The following is a 21,724-nucleotide window of genomic DNA, read 5'->3' on the forward strand; positions in this document are numbered from 1 at the left end:
TATATATTTATTGCTAAGCCCGCATTTCTACAATATGCGAGCTGGTCGCATGCTAACTGCGCCCATCTTATTAAATCCTTGACGATAGTGTTTTCGGATTCACTGGGGGGTGTCTATGAAAGTTGAGTTTAAAGCGCCCATAAAGGGAGTGGACCCTCATGCAACATTACTTTGTCTGCAAGTGTTCAATATTGCAACTTCCTTGAAGTTGTTAATGATATGTTGCCTCGAAAAACCCCAGACTCCTTAGAAATAATGCCCACTATACTACCATAGTTAGGATGTTTGCCTTGAGGTTTTATTCTTTTTGTCCATTACTTCACCTTGAGAAGATCTCTAGTTCCTTTGACCTACTTAGTATTATCGATTTAAATTTGTACGAAAGAAAATCAAGAACATTGCTAAACACTGCTGGTTTGATTGAAATTAAAAAAGGAAGATAACCAGCCTAACTTCAACGGTTCTGCGAAATTCAATAAAATTCATGGAAGCAATGTTTCTATCAAAATAATTCAACTCAAAATGAAAAATATAAATGGAACCCCCATTTTTAATAAAAAACCTTATTTAGAACCTAACAATTATGATAGAATTAGTAGTGGTAACTAAAATAAAGTTAGATATATTTTTTACCTTTAATAAGAACAAGTAATTACATAAATATCTAACTACTTTTCCAAATAACTTGTAAAATTCTAAAAATCTAACTAGATCCTAGAAACCCAAAAAAATATTAAAAAATGACCTTAGAAAATCACAAAATCTAATAAAATTCTCAAATAAGTGGCATCATATCAATCGGTCTGAGCTTGAGAGCATAGGAGAGAGGCATTGCCTCAATAATTCGTGCAATGGATTGTGGGAGTACATATGAGCCAACTAATTGCATGGCTCAGGTCTAAATTTCCACAAAGAACACTTAATGAATAGGCGGTTGGAATGGTGATGTTATTTTTACTTATGCTGGCCCTATAGAAGTTGCTGCTGCAAATGATGCTGAAAATCATGCCGAGTTACTTGCTCTTTTTCATAGTTTGAAGGTTTTTATTAATAGAAATTTGGGTGGTTGCTGTGTTATTGAATATGATTCGATGAATGTTATAAGATAGTGAAATAAAGAGCGACGACTTTCTTGAGAGCTCAAAGCGGTAATTCATGACCATTTCTTTCATTCATGTTTATCTGGAGGCAAATACTTTGACCGATTCATTGGCTAATGGTGGAGCGTTGCTTACCTCGTTTATAGTTTCTAATGATGTAATCTCTTTCATGTAATTCTTTCATCAATAAAATAAAGTTTCTAATGATGTAATCTATTTTATGTAATTTTTCCATCAATAAAATAAGTTAACATTTGTCCAAAAAAAAAGAAAAGAATAGGTGGTTGAAGTCTCCCATTTGTTACACACATGAAACATACATTTGTTATTATAAAGCATCTCTTTCTTAGGTTGTCTACGGTGGGAAGTTTGCCATGACAATATCTAAGCAAAAGCCTAAACTTTATGCGGTATAGGAAGGATCCACACCATAGGCAGGACTTGATCAAAGGTCTTGTGCCTATTAGCATATAACAGGTGAGAGAGAGTCATTTAATCTCACCCAAATATGTGTGTGTGAGAGAGAGACACAGTCATTTAATCTCACCCAGTGTTTCAATTTTCAAAAAATATCGTCATAAAATGAACACCACGAGATGTATGTAGAGCTGCTATGATTCTCCCTTTAATCTAGCATGCCTTTTTACTAGCTCAAAATCCAGTCCCAATCATTGGTAGTTCCTTCCCGTTCCATCTAAATCCACCATCAAAACAAATTCATGCAGCTAAATCTCTCTCTCTCCAACATTACACTTCTTGAAATTGCTTTGGCTCTGCACATGGCTCCTACTTTTTTCCTCTCTTCTTTGCACTCACATCTTTTTTTACAGCTTTGACACTCTTACTAGACTTCATTTCAACAGCACTAGCTTGTTCCATTCTGGTCCTCCGAATGGTTTTCTTGGGTTGATATTCTTCGAAAGCAGGGCTGGTTATGGTTTTCCCTTTTGCAGAAGGCTTGGGACGCCCTCTCTTTGTAGCTTTCTCTTTCTTAAGCTCAGTTTCAGTGTCTCTCTCTTCCCCACTCTCCGAATTATTGTCCTCATCATCCTCATTTACTTTCTTTGGATTTGTAGTTTTCTTTCTCACCTTCTCAGCTGCAGCTCCACTTAGCTTTTGCAACTCTGGCACGAATGCTGATGTCTGTTTTCAAAATAATAAGAACATAAGATTGATAATCTTGAGAACCATAACACAGCTCGAAAACATAACACAGCTTGAAAATATAACACAGCTTGAAATTTTTTAAATTCATCTGTGAGCCCCCTGAATAAAAAGGAAGCATATTCAAAGAAAACCACAGGTGAAAAATTTAAATGGACCACGATTGCTATGGGAAACATTTATTTCTGTGCTTTAATGAACTTCAGGTGAACTTGCAAACAACTTTTAAGACAGCAAGAGCCAAAAAGAAAAAAACTTTTAACACATCCAAATATGCCAAAGCAACATTAAGGCCTTAAATTTTAATCGCTATTGTAAATAAATATAATAAACTTGATACATCAAATGCGTTGCAAGAAGAAAAAACTTAACACATCCCAATCGCCTGTTGATTGTTGATCAATAAATTATCGTACTCCATAGGAAAGCCACAAAGACAGCCAACCAAATGTTCCAAAGTGACATCAATTCATCTGATTTAAATATCTAATGTAATTAATATGAACTCAACACATCAAAATGGCCAGTTGATAGTTGGATGCAGTATTCATATTTCTGAGAAATCATGAGGGAAAGCAAATAAATTGGCACACTCTGAATACTGGCTAAAGAATTGAATCTAAGAAGAACGTACTAAGTAGGAAAACTGTTATGTTCATGAATTACAAGAAATTGTATCAATGATTGTAAAAGACATACCCTGCCGCCTGCAGTGATGAACTCAATTCTCTTCCCTGTGATCAGAATGAAAATTTCAGATAATTTTTATCTGATTTTCTACATATGAATGGGATTAAAAGAATAGAACTCCCTATCACATCCAACATGACCATATCAATAATCACTAAAATACAACATCATTGGCGGACCAATTACGTTTATTCTGTTTAAGCAGATGAAAAGCTTTTGAGAAATGTTATGTGAGATGCTGATACTCTTATGTTTATTTTGTTTATATTTTTCTCTCTTTGGTTTTTAACGGACAAATGTCAACAATGAATCTGTGCAAAAAACTGCGAAACACAACAACCAGAATATAAAACTTGTGACTCTATCCAATTATTCCTTATTCTGGGAATACAAAGAAAGAGATAAGGATCTTTCAAATGAAATGACTAATTCATTCCTAATAAGAACGGTGGAAAGTCAAGAGCCAAACCATCCACAAATGCCTTGCCGGGTTTCTTTTCACGATAATGAAATAGCCAATTTTTAGGAAACTGACTACTGTCGGCTCCAACTTCCAGTGCTTTATGAATAACCTGTCAAATGAATGAAGGGGTTGTCAAAATGGACATCTAAGACATCTTACCATTCAATTTCCCAGGCTTTTTGCCCCATCGAAAATGAAATATCCAATTAGCTGGGAAACAACTGCAATCCGCATCAACTTGAACTGCGTACTTCACTACCTACAGTTGCATTTCTTGGCTATTTCTATAACCAATTGAGAATGTAAAAATACCAGGAAAAGCATTTACAAAAGAAAAAGTACAAATCTTTTGCAAATGTGAATTTACCTCATTGATGCTCTTATGCAATGTCACACAACTTTCCTTGGACAAACTTGTAGCATGTTGAAGAGGATGAATTCTTGCCTGGATGGGGAATCCATGAAAAGTGATGAAATACAAATGTTTTGCCACTAAGTGAGAAGCCATAAAGAAAAGCATGGATCAAGAATTTCCAATCAAGTGATTAATATAACTGGCAGTTTCAAGTTAAATTCCAGCCACCTAAATAATTTTAAGGGAACTATAAAAACAACCACAAAAATATTAATTTCAAAAAAGGGCTGTCACACTGCTTGGACATATCTTAGATCGACATGCCAACCATTAGCGTACGATATTTTCTTTTCACTAAGAAACTACCAATGTTCTGTATGATTTGGAAAAAAGGGGTAAAGCAACGAATTCAATGCTAATTCCAAGGATTTTTACCTCATTTGCTGTCATTTCTTAGTTCATAAGATGCTAATGACTTGTAGGAACTGACAGTTATTTTCATTGAGTTGCATAAGTAGGGTACATCCTTTTGTGGTTCACAAAGTTGCCCAAATAGAACATCACATATGTGCATATTATATTTACAACAATGACACAGATAGCCTCATTTTGGCTAATAATAAGAATCACGGAAGAGAAATATAAATAAGAAATTAAGGTCATAATAATACACAAGTAAAATAAGTTTTGTGGAACAAAGACCAAAAGTCTGTATCTCCAAACAACTTGAAATAGGGGTTCCACCTGTAAAACCAGTATGATGCACATGGAAAATGAAAATGAAAATTTAAGAGAATAAAATAGGGATAGTTTACTTGATAGAGCACTTCATCTGCGACCCAATTGCCGATGCCAGAAATATAACTCTGCATAACACAAGTAGTTTGGAATAAATGAAAAATAATGCTCATACATTCCATTACCCTCTACTGAGGATGCAATATATTGCCCGAAAAGATAAGAAATTATTGTATACTGGATATTTTCTTCTGTAAATATAATAATTTAGTCAGCATGACACATACATATTTGCCATGAAAATCCTACCAATTTGACTGTTCTATAATTGTATTATATGATGACAATGTTTTTTGAGAAAGTTAACCTGTAATAAATAATTTGAAAGAGTACAACGATCCAAAAATATAGGCTATCCACAGGGCAGCAGAAGCTCTATATACAAAAAAACCCCTTCCTAATTGGGGGTGTGAGAGTAAAATCAAGAATCCATTTTTACATAGATACATAGATGAAGTAGCAAAGTGACCACCAAAAAAACCGAGCCAAAATATAGGTATTAAGGGCAATCCTCGATTGCCACCTCCTTAGCGAGAGTGTCCGCTTCCTGGTTTGATTCTCGCCAGGTATGCTTCCGTGAGAGGAGCATATCCCTGCAAAGGTGGTTAATTTCATCAAAAATATGAGCCAAGAACCCGGGGGAGGAGGGGGTGTTATGAGTTTGAAGCCCAGGTGATAACATTCTTTGAATCACCCTCAATGATAATGGATACAATCCTGTGGGGATGAAGAAACTTGAGCCCCTTGAGTAGAGCCGTAGCTTCAGCTTCCATTGAGTCGGCATGACCAATGTTTTTGGAAATAGAGGCGATAGTACCAGGGTGGTTCCTGAGTATAGCGCTGATACCCACACGTCCGGGGTTTCCCAAAGAGCAGCCATCAAAATTAAGCTTGAGTTGGCCCTGATTGGGTGGTCTTTGAAGGGATGCCTGAGGTAGGAGCTTACGACAATGTTCAGCTTGATAAACATTTATTTTTCAATTAGGAATTCACTAATTAATGTGCTGCAAAGATACGTTCTTTTAGGATGGATTGAGGTAATTTTCGGGAAGAAAAATGAAAAAAAAATAAAAAAATACATATGTTGTAAGTGAACAAGTTGCACTGTGAGAGGGTAATGCACCAGCAGAAGCTGGTGGTCTTATTAGGCTCTGGGTACAAGATATTAGATTTGGGTCCAACTTTATTATCCCTCTAAGAGATTAATAAATTATAGAGAAAATAAACATGGGATTAGCACATGTGAGACTTCTAGCCTAAGTTACTTCACAAAAATAATGAACCCGATTAATTATAATTCATTCTATTTCAGGACTCAAGAAAGCCAAATATGCCTCCTTCCTAACATTGTCAGCTTAATGCAATTTGCTACCAGCTAATTGGTTCTTTTTCTGATCAAAGTTCATGCATTTGGAGAATAATATGTCAATGTTGCAACTGTGTGATTGTGATGCAGTCCAGCTACACGGAACAAACTTCATGGCTGACATTCTTCAGAGGTGTTTTCGAGCTTAGTTCGATAAGAAAAATCCATTTCCAATACGGCTCACAATAACGATTTCAATATCAGAGAGTAAAGCTAAGCATACATGAAGCTGGAGTATCATTTCAGGTTTTCTTAGGGCCCCCATCTTATTTTATTTCATTAGGGGCAAAAATGTCCAGCTTGGACAGATTTTAGGGAAAATATCATTTACCCCTGCACTTATTTCATGGTAACCCCCACCTTTTATCCCTATCTAGCAGCATTAAGAAGTTCACAAATATTTCAGCCCAACCCCTCCAAATGTCCCCGCTATCCTTTTTTATTTTAATCCCTGTTAAGTGCCCCAAACTAATTCTTAAATGACACTCAAAGTCATTTCTCTCTTATTTATCACAACTCTTAAACCCAATGTCGTATGTTGGTGAATCACAAAAGGACATGAATCACCACCAGTGTACTCCATGCTACAATTTGTGCTAGTAGGAAGAGAGAGAAGAGGGGTACAAAGGATTAGGTTTATGGGTTTTGAGAAATAAGAAATAAATATGAAAGAGAGAGAAAGGATGCAAGTGTCATTTGAGAATTAGTTCGTAGCAAAGGACGGAAGGGACATTTGGAGGCATTGGAATGAATTTTTTTTTTTTTGCTTTTTGAGAATTGTTAACTTAGGAATGAAATATTTATAAGCTTCTTAATGCCGCTTGATAGGGATAAATGATAGGGGGTTGTCATGAAATAAGTGAGATTTTTAGGGACCATGACAATATTTTCCTGAGATTTAAATAAGAAATTTTAATTACATTAGAATCAAAGTTAGAGCGTCTAAATAAAGTCTATAAATAGGGGTTGTAATAGGGTCTTTCATTCAGAACTGATTGTTGTTTAATAACATTGTTCTTTGGAATTCCAGAGATATTGTTGAGCCATTAAAGCTAGGCTTGTTAGCTTCCCCTTTTATTCAATCGATTATTAGAATCTTTGAGTCTTTCCTTTTGTTTGTTCAAAGTTGCAACATCCGGAATCAGAGTAGGTCATTTTGGCCCTAGCACGACGACATGCTGCAAGTTTCCAAGATGGATGCTAGAGGATGTGGTGGTCATTACGAGGTGGTGGATCTGAACGTAAGTAGGATGAATTTGATGATCCAATGAGGAGAATGAGGAATTGGAGCATGAGTTGCGACACAGCCGTTTGAACCAGATTTCATCATTCATAACAGTGATGGGTCCAATGCCGAGAAGGTGAACCCGTTCCACAACCAGGGGAGATAAAGTCCCATATTAGAGGATCGTTTGGTTCGAACTTTAAAAGGGTCGGATCCAAGAATTCAGATTGGTGTGCATGACTTTCCATAGCTTTGAAATAGTATGTGATGACTCCCATTCTCTTGATCTGATTGGAAAGCTAGTACTGAGACTCCTTTAAGAATTCTTAGAAGAGAAGAAGATAAAATTTGTGGCTACTTGGTCGAAGGGCCATGCCCTAATTTGGTGGCAACAATTGCAAGGAAGTTGAGTTTGAAAAGTAAAAGATAAAATTGTGACTTGGAAGAAGATAAAGTCATGCTGGAAGGCAAAATTTCTTCCCTCAAATTATAGGGTTTAGGCAATTTGAGCTCCACCAAGCATAAGACTTAGTACGAGCACACTGTTTGAGGTTATTCTGGCTCAACAGGTGCCAGGACAAAGCAACAAAAACTGAAGGGTAGAAATTTTGGTCAAATGTACGTGCTTATCGGAAGAAGAGGCTGGCTAGGAGAAGGATGAGACGCTGTGGGAGTACGAGGGTTTGATCCCCAATGAGGAGGTTGGGAACTCATGGTGGGGGAGGCTTGTCACACTACCAACTTGGTGCATGCGTGCCGAGAACTCATGGTGGGGCAGGCTTTTAAAACACCAACTTGGTGCATGCGTGCTGACTAAGGACTTCGTCCCTGAACCTCCCTTGGCCCAAGCAATAGGCGAAGGAATGGCTCACAAGTCCTGCAAGAACTTGTGCCACTTGGCTATATAGAAGCATCAATCTTGGTTCGAGTTCTTTGGGCCAACACACCTCTAAGAGGGAGGTACTAATGCCTTGGACCAACCTACCGATCATGGCAGAAACGGGCTGGTGAGGGGAGTGGTGCTTGGACGCACAGGCCTCCACACTCACATATGTGCACAGGAAGAGCTGCATTCAGAGTGTGGGCTGGAATGGTTTCTTTGGCACCCCTTGTCTACAGTTGGCAGCCAGGTGTCCTTTGTATTTGAATTTCAAATTCTGTAACCTGGGGTCTATTTAAACCCCAGGTCCCAACCCTTGGTGGGAAGTTTTTGGGAGTATACTTCTAATTGTATGGTGAGCAATAATGCTTGATTACAGCCCTTGAACCCCTTGTGTTCCTTGTGTGAGTAGTGCTTGTGAGTGGTGTGTTGCATTGGTGGAGATGAAATATTATTGGCCGAGGCTCAAGAGAGATGTCAGTCAATATGTAGAGCGATGCAAAGTATGTCAGCTAGCCAAAGCACGGTCATAAAATACTGGCTCCTCATGGATTTCGTGGTGGGACTTCCTCGCATTGCCTGAGGCTGGAACTTTATATTTCTAGTGGTCGATCACTGCTTGAAAATGACATAATTTATTCCTGGTAAGAACTCTCTTGATACCACACAACGCAGCTGATTTGTTCTTCAAAGAGGTCGTTTGTCTTCATGGTGTTCCTAGAACCATTACTTCTGATAGAGACACCCGGATTTAGTATACTAGCATTTATCATCATCCATAGATTGGTGGTTAGACAGAGGTTGTTAAGAAAAGCTTGCGAAGTGTTGCAGAAGACAAGCCTTCAAAGTGGGATTAGATTGTGCCACAAATTGAAGATTGTGTCACAAATTGAATTTGTCTATAATCCATAGGACAATCACCATTTGAGATAATGTATGGACAGTAGCTGAATAAGGTGCTAGATTTGGGACCGCCACATGAGAAAAAGCAAGTGATGATGCTGAAGCCCTACCCAAGCATCTTCAGGAAGTTCATCAGTACATTCGAGAAAAGTTTCAAGAAACTAGTAGTATAAGGCCGACGCTGATCAGCACCGAAGCCATGAAGAGTTTAATGAAGCTGATTTAATGATGGTGTATCTTAGGTGATAACGCTTTCCTGGTGGCAAATATCATGAACTCAAATACAAGAAGATTGAATCATGTCACGTGCTACAAAAGATTGGCAATAAAGCATATAAGATTGAGCTTCTAGAGGGACACGGGATATCTCTTAACATCTCTGATCTATATGAGTATCATGGAGATTTTGTTGATGCAAGGCTACTGAATGGATGATGCAAATACCTAAGCCAGTTGCTGATCAGATCCAAAAGGTTTTTGACATTTGGGCCATTACTAGCAGTCACGGTTCCTATAGTCAATATTTGGTCCAAGGAAAGGCAAGCCTAAGTTGAGGAAGTTTTGGATTTTAGAGGACCTAATGAAGATTGATCTGGAAGCATTGACGAAGTTCACGGATGATAAGAATTCAAAGGAGAGTTCTCCCTAACCAGGGGAAACTAGTGCGGTCTGGCTGTTAATTTTATAAATTTGTGTTTCAAAGTGATATGTTATTAGAGAAATTATTTTGGACCATTTTGTTGAATGTTAGTCATGTGACTATTTTAGATATATATTCACAATATGGTCATTTAATTATAAGGACTTCCAGTACAATGTAGACACCAAGGTACAAATCAAGGTTTAACTTTTTCTCACCTACTTTTTATGCTTGACTTGGGAAGTTATGATACTTGCTACACTAATTATTTTGAGAAGACATGTGATGGATGTCAATGTGTGACATCTTACAACTGCTTAAACACATGTGATGTCATGTCTCCCCCATCTTCATACATCTAGATTATCCCTTCATCTCTCTCTTCCTTGGGTTACTCAATCTCTGTCCCTCATTTATATATGTTCTCTCTTTCATAATATTAAGTTTTCTCTTTCTATTTAAAGTACCATGTTTATGATTTCATGAGCACAGTGAATTAAATGATGTGCATGCAATGGTTGATGCACCCATACACAACTTCATTTCATCATCAAATGTGTCTCTTTCCTTTTACATAGCTCCCTGTTTTACAGTTTATCAGATACCAGTTCCACTTACAAGGGCAATTTTATTTATCTGATTTGATGGAGTTAAAGAAAATCATCTCTTTGTTTCACTATCGTCTAGACATACATGTTTCTGTACTCTAATATTTATTCAAATCGATGCTTGTTGTATTACTGGCAATTGGAAGATGAATCAGATTTGTAGCTGTGGTTTTAGATAAGTTTTTGAGTGTGCAAATTATTAACTCGAGAGTTGTGTAACTATCTAGCTGTATCCTGGATTATGTTGACTCTTGACCCAATATTATCTTGGTTCTCATACCAAGCGGGGGGAGTTCAATACTTCAAAGAGTGCAAGACCATCCTGTGCGTCCATGTTCCTAATAAATTTCTGTTCGAAGAGGAGACTGCTGAACTTTAGTTTCACACGGATCAAGAAAATTCAACACCAACTACTTGCAACAAACTTCAGGGCTGAATATGTTTAAGCCCTCAAAGGTGTTTTTCAGTTTGGTTTGCTTAGCAAAATCCAATGATAACATTGAGTTACACTGCCATTTCCTGAATGGTCATAATACGATTTCAACATCGGAGCACAAATTTACACCTAAAAGAAGTCGGAGTATCATTTCAGGGTTTTCTTAGGATGAATCTGTCTTATTTTATTTCACCAAGATTAAAGTGTCAAGTTTAGTACATCAGAATTAGAGTCAGGGAATCCAAATAAAGACCTATATATAGGGGTTGTAATAGGGTTTTTCATTCAGAATTGATTATTGTTTAAAACCTTTGTCGTTTGGAATTCCAGTGAATTTGTAGTCATTGAAGCTAGGTTTGTTAGCTTCCCCTTTTATTTTGAATCAATTATCAGAAATTCAGAATCATTTCAGTCATTCTTTTTGTTTGTTCGAATTGGCATCAAAGCTACAACTAGATTTAAGGGAAATTTTCCTCTAACAGGTCTTACTGCATTCAAAAGAATTGTAAATTTAAAGGGCCTTCACCTCTTTGAAGTGCCCACTCAACATGTGACACACAGTGATGTTGCATCTCATATTATCATCACCAAACATTGCTGAGCTATACAAATTGTTTTTTATTTAGTTAAGTCTAATCATGCATTTTAAAATAGTGAATTTGACGACACTAAAGTCTCAGTCAAGATATGCACCAGTCGAAGTTCATTGTGAAACCCATGTTAGTTTCCCTTTTATTTAACTAGTGTTTCAATTTGCGAATGTGCATTACAATTGTTAACTTACAAAATGCTTATAATTTGTCTAGCTCAACTTTTTACAAAATACTATGAAAGATTATTCATTCAATCCTCATGCTGTCAATTTGTCATACAGTAACATACAAAGTTTCCTAATAAAAGAACAGTAACAGTCTGAGCAAACAAACCGATGTAGCACCTATATGTATTGTATACACTTTCCAACTATATAACTTACAACAATGTGATTTAAAGCATCAAGTGCCTCATTTTCCAAGGGTTGCATCACTTGAAGCCCCAAGGTAAGGGCTTGGCATTTCACCCCATCCATCTGATTGTCTGCATAGGCCCGCTCCCAAACGTAAAACTTTATTAAAAAGTGGCTCTAGGAGAGACATATTTGCGTCTTCACTGTTATTGAGTGTCAGTTTTCACCAATGTCTTGTCCATAAGCACCTATTTCATATTTCATCCTATGCATCATCAACGTCAAAGCCTTTTCCCTACTAATTAGGGTCCGCTATACGAATCGTGCTCCGCCATTCTGCTCTATTAAGGGTTATACCCTGAGTCAGGTCATATATCCCCATATCTTTTATCACTACTTCCAACTATGTCCTTTTGGGCCTATCCCTTGCCCTTTTTGCCTTCCATTTAAACTAACTCACACCTCTCAACAGGTGTTGTACTGGGTTTGTGCCACACATGGCCAGCCCACCTATGTCTACTCTCTCTCATCTTATCACCTATTGGTGCCACACCTAAATTTTCTCAAATGTGTTTATTTGGAATTATATCCCTTCTTGTCTTGCCACTCATTTATCTCAACATCATCATCTCCGCTACACTCATTCTATGGGTATATTGTTTTTTGACCGCCCAACATTCAACCCAATAGAATAAAGTTGGTCTCACAACTGTCCTCTAGAACTTGTCCTTCAGCTTCATTGGTATGTGGCAATCACATAAAATTATGGCTGCTCATCTCCACTTCGCTTACTTAGCTCTAATTCTATGTGTGACATCTTTCTCAATCTCTTTATTTTCCCAGATTCTCGACCCAAGATATCGAAATGCGTTCTTTTCCTGGACGACAATTTTAACTACTTCTTTGTCTCTATTCCTATTATTACTAAACTTGCATTCCATATCCTCTGTCTTTGTCCGGCTAATTTTAAACCCTTTAGATTCTAGAGCATCCCTCTAAAATTCTAACTTTGTGTTGATGTTGTTCAGGTCTCATGATTAAAACTATGTCATTTGTGAACAACATACACCACGGTACCTCATCTTGTAGGTGTCTAGTTAAGTCATCCATAACTAAGACAAAGAGGGCAAAATGATTACATGAAAAATATTGTATTAAGTCTAGGGCCATTTTGGTCATTAAAAATAAGTGTTTTAGCCAAAATAAAAAAAGTGAGAAAAGTAAACTTTTGAAAAAAGATTTCATCCTATGCAATAGGGGCCAAATACAATGTGTGCCTCCTTATGAAGCACATGCATACTCTTGTACTGCACTTTAGCATCTTAAACGACAATTTTTGTAGCAACTTTTCCACACCAACACTAGTTAGTGCAAGCAGATATGATGCTTAGTGTACAATCTAAATAATACAATAAGCACTGTAAACAATGTGTAAATCAACAACCGCATTATTTAGATCTTATTTAAATCTGTAAGTTTCACGTGTTCCAAATATCCAAAAATGAAACCATCCAACTTTGATCTCTCAATAAAGGGGAATAATTTTGGAGATTGCATATAAGTAATGTCTTTGCCTTGCAAGTTTTCTTTAGGCAACCATGCTCTCCCTGCCTCTACAAGCCTGAATTACAGCCTCCAGCCCTGGTTCTAATACAGTAAAAATTCCTACAGGTTCATTACTAAGTTATTTCAATGTTTTTTTCTGTCCTCTCAATATTTTTGCACCATTTCACTGTTTTGACATTCTACAGAAAACATTAGGTTTGAAGGACAAACATCAACAAGTTCAATGAATCACTTCTGTTGACTCCTAAAAGAATCTCCTTCCAGATTCTTTTTAGCTGTTTGTCTATTGTATATTCAGTTGAACTTTCAATTGGCTTATATTAAGCTGCTCGTATTTACCAACAAAAGGTACTCAGAGATCAGGGGGATCAACTCTGGCACCTAAAGTGACCCCCAAGCGATGCAACATGGGGTAGCCTCACCTAAGGCAATCGCTTTTGACAACACATAAAAGCTATGTAATATGGCACGTCATGTCCATAGTTTTGCATGTCAATTTGCGTGTTGACATGCCAAAGACAAGACACCTGCATCAGAGACTTGAGAAAGACAGACACTTCTTGTTGACATTGAACCTCATTACAAAGTAGTTTAATGTCAGCTAAAACCCCATATTCACCTTTTCTGAATGATGTATGGAAATATCTGAATAAGGCCAATTTTGGGATTACTCCTAATCACATCTATATCAGATGCTGATACACGTATCTGTGCCTTTTAAACATAGTCCTGGACAAGTTAAAACATTTTTCATGGATACCATTCATTGCAATCAAAGTATTGAGAGTCGACTTTACTCAAAATTGACATCCTTTCTGTACAGTATAGGAACATTTTAGATGACAAAAGATCTCATGCATGAAATATTATATATTTTCCAATCATGCACAATTGTTTCTAGAAAGTGAACAAGTATTTAATAGCTCTGGAAATTCATATACTAGTCAGATGTCACTAACCTGATCTAGTAAAAGAGCCTTAATCCCGAGCTTCTTTTTATTCAAAGAATTGGCAAATTCATCAGCCGTCATAGGCTCAAGGAGTGCGTCGGGACCTAGCTCAGATATTGGTGGTACAGAGGTAGGCTCCAGGAACATGCAAGGAATCGCAAAAATAATGATAATCAGTCCAAAGTCCATGGATGTCATCATTAACTTAATAATAGTGTTTCTAAGGAATGAGAAATACATCTTGAAGCAATCGCACTCTTGCAAAACGTCTCTTATCAGTGAAAGACAACTCCAAGCCATCATCTAACTGCATGTAACAGAAATATCGTTGATGAGTGATACACAAAGAGATGGAAAATCAGCCATCTATTATATACACGTCCTAAGATATGAAATGCATGCCAACATGAATTAGAGATAAAAGAAATGATTAAAGATAACTAAAATACATTGTAGACTTCACTTCAAAAGACAAATCTTAGATTACTAGATGCATACAGAAACTTCGTCTCAGGATCAGATACGATGTTAAGCAAAACATTTATTTTTACTACTTCATATCACAGGTAACAAAGGTTTTGCCTTAGGAAATGGGCTTGGGTCAAGACGGTAGAGGCTAAGTTTCCAAAGCCCAACGTCTCAAGTTCCATTCCTATGTACCCTTGTCAAAAAAAAAAAAGTTTTGCCTTCCCGAAATCACTACATTCACATCAGATTTTCCTAAATTTCTTGACTGATTCTTTTCTTGTTTCTCCTATATAACTAATTCATATCTTACGGCTGGGTAAGCGCAATAACTGCAGAATTTCCATGGTGTTCAATGGAAAAATACCATCGAGAAGCTATTCAGAACACTGCTCCACTCCCCAATAATATAACAGAGATGGAAGTTGGAAACAGCCTTTGGCATCCTTCCATCACTATTGTACTATTTAAAATAGAGCACCGCAACCACATCATTAGGTTTCCTAATGTGGAGCCAGCAAACAAAGCCTTAATTTAAGAAACATTAATATGGAAAATTTGATCTTATTTGCAATAAGGCATGAAATGCACATAAATGCAAACATAAAAAATATACATATACATACACATATTTGTGTTTGTATCACACATGAGAGAGAGAGAGAGAGAGAGAGAGAGAGAGAGAGAGAGAGAGAGAGAGAGAACTCACAGTTGTGCAGGTTCTCTTTACCCCAAGTAACCCACATATCGAAGTCAGGAGAAATTTGTTTGCCATTAGATGCAAAGAAACTATAGTACACCATCAGCTATATTTCATCTTCATTATAGAACGATTGATTAGATTCCAGGTCAATCTTATGGAGTCATCAATAGCCTCATACACTTAATGATTTAGTTCTTTCCAACACCAATACCTTCAGGAATCTAGGACTGAAGTTTTCTGGGTCATATCACTAAAATAAAGAAACAAATAGCCCTGGCCCAGTAATAAATTCAAAACATCATTACAACAGTTTGGAACTTTGAAATTTTCTTTAAAATGGCAGGAGTGGTTATTTCCTATTCCCAATACAATTGATCCGCAAGCACATACATATCTAAAAAACTCAACCTCCAATCCCTTTCAGTCAATCATTCTCATACCACAATAAAGATGACAAATGTTAACCTTAGGGGCACTTGAGTCAAAATGAAGTATAAGAAAGCTGGTCATACAAAGAACGATGTAGTCCAGTAGTCCCTCCATATATACAAGAAAGGCAAATTTTCATAAATATCCCTTATAATCTGTGGTATTCAAAAATATCTACAAGAAGGGCAAATTTTCATAAATATCCCTTATAATTTGTAGTATTAAAAAAATATCTCCAATTTTCATATTTTATGCTTATATCCCTTTTTCGCATTTTTCTTTTTTTTTTAATCCAAAATACTCAAGTTTGGAACTTGAAGTTCTGAACTGACTTTTTGATAATTGGGGCTACTTTGTGGTAATTGGGGCAGTTTAAAACTTCAAGTTCTGAACTACCCACCCTAGTGTTTTACCCATGCAAAGAAGTAGAGCTTGCTTATGTGGAAGCACATTGTAATTTTAGTCATTCAAATAAAATAACTATATAAATTCATCACAGCATATTGTTGATAGATGCTGAAAGGGAGACATCATGAGATAATACACCCAAAAAGGGTACAACTGTAACAGGACAAAAAACCCTTACTTCAATAAATACTTTGGAGTATTTGGAAGGCCATTCATCAGTATCATTTACAGCAGCTCTGCAAACAAAGGTAAATAAGTTGCAGTACATATCAGAAGGTATACATAAAAGAACCACCAAAGATGAAAGTTAAGCATAGACACAGGCGTGCAGAGATGACAAGCTTAATGCTCAAAAGATGACAGTGAAATAGATGACATGAGGATGCCACCATCTCATGGCATGTTGGCTCCCTTCAAACTTGATGATAGATCCAATGTTATTAGATTACTTTGGAGGGCTCTAAGTTTCAGCCAGAAGAATGGAGATGAAAAGGCATGCGAGGGGTATATTTATAGGTTTTTTTTTTTAAAATTGAGGGGTATATTTATAGTTTGATGAAAAGGATTTCAAATTTTATAGTTTTATAAAATTATAAGTATGCGAGGGGTATATTTGGAAATAAAACCATTATATGCAAAACACTGAGGATTGATTCACTTCATTTCGGTTTGGGAGCTGAAGCCAAAGTGAGTCAAATCTGGTAACATTGGATAGATCCAATTAGTTATTACAACCGGAGGAAAAATGCAGGATGTACATAATCGATGAGATATACAGTCTTTGAGCAGGTAAAATCCATGAGAAAGAGCATAAAAAATGGTTAAATCCGGTACAAACTACATATCTGGCACTGAAACACCAATAGGAACACGACAAGCTGAGCAGATCACAAAGCAACAAAGCTGGATAACAATACAATGGTACACAAGCTTTGTTGATACAAAATTGTAAAGATCCATAGGGATACATTTCCAAAGGGCGTGCAGTAGGAAACCATAAATCTGCATGCAGCTTATGTTGCAAAAGTGATAGCATATTTCCACCACCCTTCAATCCAACCCATTCCTATATGGATATAAAAGACACTCTTGAATGAAATCTTGACTCAGAATCTCAGTAAGCATGAACTATTTCTGTATGCAGATTGCCTCTGTGATAAGACCATTTGGGCCCCCCTCAATCCGAGCTGTGTCCACCTCATGAAATGCTAATGCACTTTATATCACATGACAGATCCAGTTCATGATGTAGTTATCAAGATACCCAGTGCTCTAGATAACAACATTTCCACAGAAAAGAGCCCAAGGATCACCAGATTATAGTTTGATGAAAAGGCATTGCTCATTTGCTCTTTTGAGATTTTATTTCTTCGCCTGTTTCTTCTTTTTTTATAAATTCTAACATGCTCAAGAACCGCCTCTAGATTCTACATCACATGAATCCCTTGAATCCTTCCACGACTAGTTTGAAAAGATAGGAGTGAAAACTTTTGAAGACTCCTCTTACCATCAAAGTATCCCTGAGGATGGCTATTGCTAATGATAGGGTATGGGGATCATGATATGAAGTTCAACCCAAACACAAACTTTTCTAGGAACCCAAAACGGCTCAGCAGATTTAGAGCTAGTTCATAATCCCTAAAAAACTATTGTAGTAAGGATAAAATGTAAATTTAACCACCAATTTCTTACTAAATAATTATATATGATATTAACAAGCAGTGTTCAAAAAAGCAGACTGCCTAGCGCCTAGGCGGTCCAGAAGGCTTGGGCGCATCGCCGAGACCTAGGCGGTCAAACTGGGCGGCAGTACCTGGGCGCCAACCTAGGCGGTACGAAACCGCCTAGGCGTGCACCCAACGCCCAGCCCTAGGCGGTCGCTCAGGGCTTGCGCCCCACCTAGGGGCGGAAATTTTTATTTTCTATTGCTTTTTTTTTAAAACATAAAGGCTTTTAAGGATAAGTTTTAAGTTCATTTGAAACCTAAACCAACAAGAACCTATTGTAGAGAGAAAGAAACTTTAAAGAAACTAATTTTTGTGATTTTTATTAGATCAAAGTGTTTCTCAAAGTTACGAAAAATCATCCAAACATCACCCTGGTAGATTAGATTTAGTTTTGGAGTTATATAATCCTATTACAGGGTGTTTTTGATTATTTTAGTACCTGAAAACATCACAGAGGTAGGAGTTTAGAGTTCAAGCAATCAAAGTAAGTACAAAACTTTATTTTTTAGATTGCTTGCTTCATTTTGAGATGTTTTCTTCAGGATTTAGTCGAAGTGGAGAACGGGGTTGGAAATATGGATATAACCCGAATTCAAAAGACAAAAATTGCATTAGATACAATTATTGTGAAAAAGATACAAAAGGGGGCATAAACCGGTTTAAGAAACATGTTGCTGGTATTAAAGGGGATATTACCCCTTGTAAAAATGTTCCTGAAGCTATTAGATAGGAGATTAAGCAATATATGAGTTTTGTAAAACAAAAATAGCAACAAAATCCTTGTAATTTGAATAGATCTATTTCTGCTTCTTCTATAAGAAGTGATCCGGGTTGGAAGCATGGTTATAACCCAAAACTAAACGATAGAAATTGTATAAGGTGTAATTTCTGTGAGGAAGATACCAATGGGGGTATTAACAGATTCAAGAAACACTTTGTTGGTATTAAAGAGAATGTTGCTTCTTGTAAAAAGGTTCTTGAAGCTATTCGGGATGAGATTAGACAGTTTTTGAATTTAAAAGAACCAAAAAATGATGAAAATGAGCCTTGTTCTATGGAAATATCTTCTCCAGGTTCTTCTAGAAGTGCTGAAACCCGAATCCGAATGACAAAAATAGTATTAAATGTAATTATTGTAGAAAGGATACTAATGGGGGTATTTACCGGTTTAAAAAACACCTTGCCGGTATTAAGGGGGATATTGCTCTTGTAAAAATGTTCCTGAGGCTACCAAGGAGGAGATTATACAATATTTGAGTTCAAGGAAGCACAAAAAAATAGAAAAGGGAAGGGCAGCCAAGACTCCTAGGGTCTTATCTGCACGTACTAGTAAGAGGGAGGTAGAAGAAGAGAAGGAAGATGCAGATTCAGAAGAAACAAAAGGGGACAAGTGTTATATTGAAGAGGGAGATGACTCTGATGATGATGACCTCGAATCTGATGGATATGATGAGGCATACCCTATTCCTTCTGATGATGATGATGACTGAAGACTCTTGGTGTTGAGTGTTGACTGTTCATTGTTGAGTGTTGGCTATTGTGCCCTAGACTGTAGTCTGTATATTTTCTTTTTCTTATTTTTAGTTTCTACTTTCTAGTTTCTAGTTCTACTATCTAACTCTTATGTGTACAGCCTACAGTGTATCATACTATCAGTGTATGCTTGTATGGTTTTACTGTTTTAGGCTTTTAGCATTGTATGAAAATATGGATTATGGTCTTATGGAGTATCAAAATTCTCTTCTCGCCTTCTATTTTCTTTATTTTCAACTGGGATTATGGTCTTATGGATTATCAAAATTCTTATGAATTATCAGAATCAGATTATCTTTCTTTTGTTTTTTGTTTTTTTCAACTGGGCCGCCCAGATTCTGGGTGCCCACCTAAGCCCTGGGCGGCCTGGAGCCCCATGGCCACCTGGGTGTCGCCTAGCACTTTTGAAACTATGTTAACAAGAAATTAAGAAGAAAATTTTATGTTGATATATTTAGAAGAAAAAGAAATTATTATCTCCACAAATCAAGCTTTATATGAAATTGAATAGTTTTTCATAATTTATTTATTTTTTATTCTTATAAGACCTCTTTTTAGTTAATATTACAATTTAGCTTTAGTCCTGATTCCTCAAGGCTTGTGCATTAGGCCCCCCTAATTCTTGATATATAAAAATAAAACATGCAAGATCAAAGTCTGTCAATGATACTTTCTAGTTAAATAAAAAACATTGATATGCATCCTATCACATCAAAATTTCTTGACATATAGCAAGTTGCATATGAATGATGTCAACTCACAAATAAAAAACTTGTGAGGCAGCAGTTGCCAATTACATCACAACATTGACTGAAATGAGTGCATACATGATACAAAAGCTTATAAACGATAATAAGTCATGAATGTAAATGCATAATCCCACCTTTTGTATTTTGTCACAGCTACACCCTTAATATATACAGCTCCAGACATCCCTGTAATGAGGCAAACAGCAATAAGCACACTCACTAATAACCGCAAAACAGGAAGCACACTCCTATCCACTATAAGCTTTAAGTAACTTTTTAGGTATACTGTATGGAGAGGTCAAGAGAAGTTGCACTGTATTATCCGATGACTTGTGAAGGTGCACCAAGCACATAGTGAATCAGTGTGAATGTGTGTAGTGAATCGACACTAGTGCTTATGGTAACATGTGTGCATTGTTTAATTATAGTGAGACCAAGGTATTGTTGAAAAAGCCTGACGAGGAGAGTTTTTCTATGTCTACTCATAAACCTAAACAGAAAAACTCAGAGCCACCAACGATGTTTCCCAAAAAACTACCAAAAAGAATGTGACCCACTTGAAAAGGTATGGGCCAATTGATAATTTGCAAGGGTTTATAATTTCCCAACTCAAAACCATGAAACCCAATTGCATTAAATGTGCAAAGTTTGAGTTCCTTTCAAGATACCTTCTTTTAGTCCCAAGATTAAGGCGAACCAAGCCTTTCCATATCGAAAATTTTCCTTTTTATTTAGGTAAACAACTTCAGAACCAACAGCCAAGGAAATTGGAGTTTGATCCATCTTCTAAGAAAAACAGTGCGATCGAGAAAGCGTGCTCCATCTAAAAGAGACAGACTTCTGGGCATCAAACTCTTGCTAGCACATAACATAAAAGTTTTTCCACAGAGAAGATAACATAAAAAAGACTTGCATTCATGCACAGATATTCTATCAGAAAGTTGCAGACCAGTATAAAGAAACACCAATAATCAAATAAATCAATATCGATTCAAGGCACAATATAATATTCTAGAACAAATTGCCAGACTATGTGATAAGGAAGAGAAAACTAAAAAATAATATAAAACCAATAAGGCAACGTTAAAAAGAAAAAAAGAAAACCAACAAGGCAAAAAAAAAGGTTGTTTTTTTTGTTTTACCAAATTGAAAGGTGGGGAAAGGAGGGGAACCAAGCTGGAGCCACAAGTGCTTCCCCTTTCTATGCGCAGCAACAATGGTCTTTCCCACTAATGATTTCTCAAAGTTGGGGGGAGAGACGCCTTCAATGACTTTTGGGTCGTCTGCAACTTTGGCAGATTTGATCCTTTTGCCGATGCAATGCTCTTCCACGGCCCTGCGGGCTGCCTCCACCTCTGGAAGCTCAGGCATTCTCTTTCTCTCTCTAAAGCTCGAGCTGGAAGATAGAAAACTCGTGCAAGACTGTAAAAACCATTCTCTCTCTCTCGCGCAGTGAGGAGTAGCAGAGAAGGATTCCCAGGTCACCCACTCTACATCTCTGGATATTACGCGCCTCCTCTCAATTGAACAGTTTCCACTTTGCAGCGCTCTGTCCTGCGAGTACAGCGTAGTCCCGCAGGAGAAGATTTTAGGCTTGCTCTACGTCCCCCTAAAAATTTA

The 21,724-nt window shown here is 36.9% G+C and overlaps 1 protein-coding gene across 2 annotated transcripts; it reads right to left on the minus strand.

Moving 5' to 3' along the window:
- Positions 1–1,636: 1,636 nt before the first annotated feature.
- Positions 1,637–21,493, minus strand: MMH-1 (MUTM homolog-1). Of its 2 annotated transcripts, none has more exons than XM_006856489.4 (10): positions 21,247–21,493; positions 20,239–20,290; positions 16,274–16,331; positions 14,329–14,397; positions 14,100–14,225; positions 4,588–4,638; positions 3,785–3,862; positions 3,424–3,526; positions 2,964–2,998; positions 1,637–2,243 (listed from the first exon to the last, which is right to left on the minus strand). In XM_006856489.4, the coding sequence occupies exons 1-10, from the start codon at positions 21,473–21,475 to the stop codon at positions 1,887–1,889; spliced, it is 1,158 nt and encodes a 385-aa protein (XP_006856551.1). In that variant the 5' UTR covers positions 21,476–21,493; the 3' UTR covers positions 1,637–1,886. The 2 variants fall into 2 exon arrangements, with proteins under 2 accessions (XP_006856551.1, XP_020530607.1); XM_020674948.2 differs by lacking the exon at positions 3,424–3,526 and adding an exon at positions 3,577–3,676.
- Between the last annotated feature and the right edge of the window lie 231 nt (positions 21,494–21,724).

Source organism: Amborella trichopoda, chromosome 13, assembly GCF_054954075.1.
Source record: "Amborella trichopoda isolate Santa Cruz 75 chromosome 13, AtrichopodaSantaCruz75HAP2 v2.0, whole genome shotgun sequence".
NCBI classification, from domain to species: domain Eukaryota; kingdom Viridiplantae; phylum Streptophyta; class Magnoliopsida; order Amborellales; family Amborellaceae; genus Amborella; species Amborella trichopoda.

Excerpts from the sequence above, each read along its gene's own strand:
- MMH-1 (XM_006856489.4), bottom strand. The coding sequence starts at position 21,475 with ATGCCTGAGCTTCCAGAGGTGGAGGCAGCCCGCAGGGCCGTGGAAGAG. Across the intron at positions 14,398-16,273 it reads ACTCCAAAGTATTTATTGAA|TTAGATGATGGCTTGGAGTT; the intron begins GTAAGGGTTTTT and ends TGTTACATGCAG. Across the intron at positions 3,527-3,784 it reads TGCATAAGAGCATCAATGAG|GTTATTCATAAAGCACTGGA; the intron begins GTAAATTCACAT and ends TTCATTTGACAG.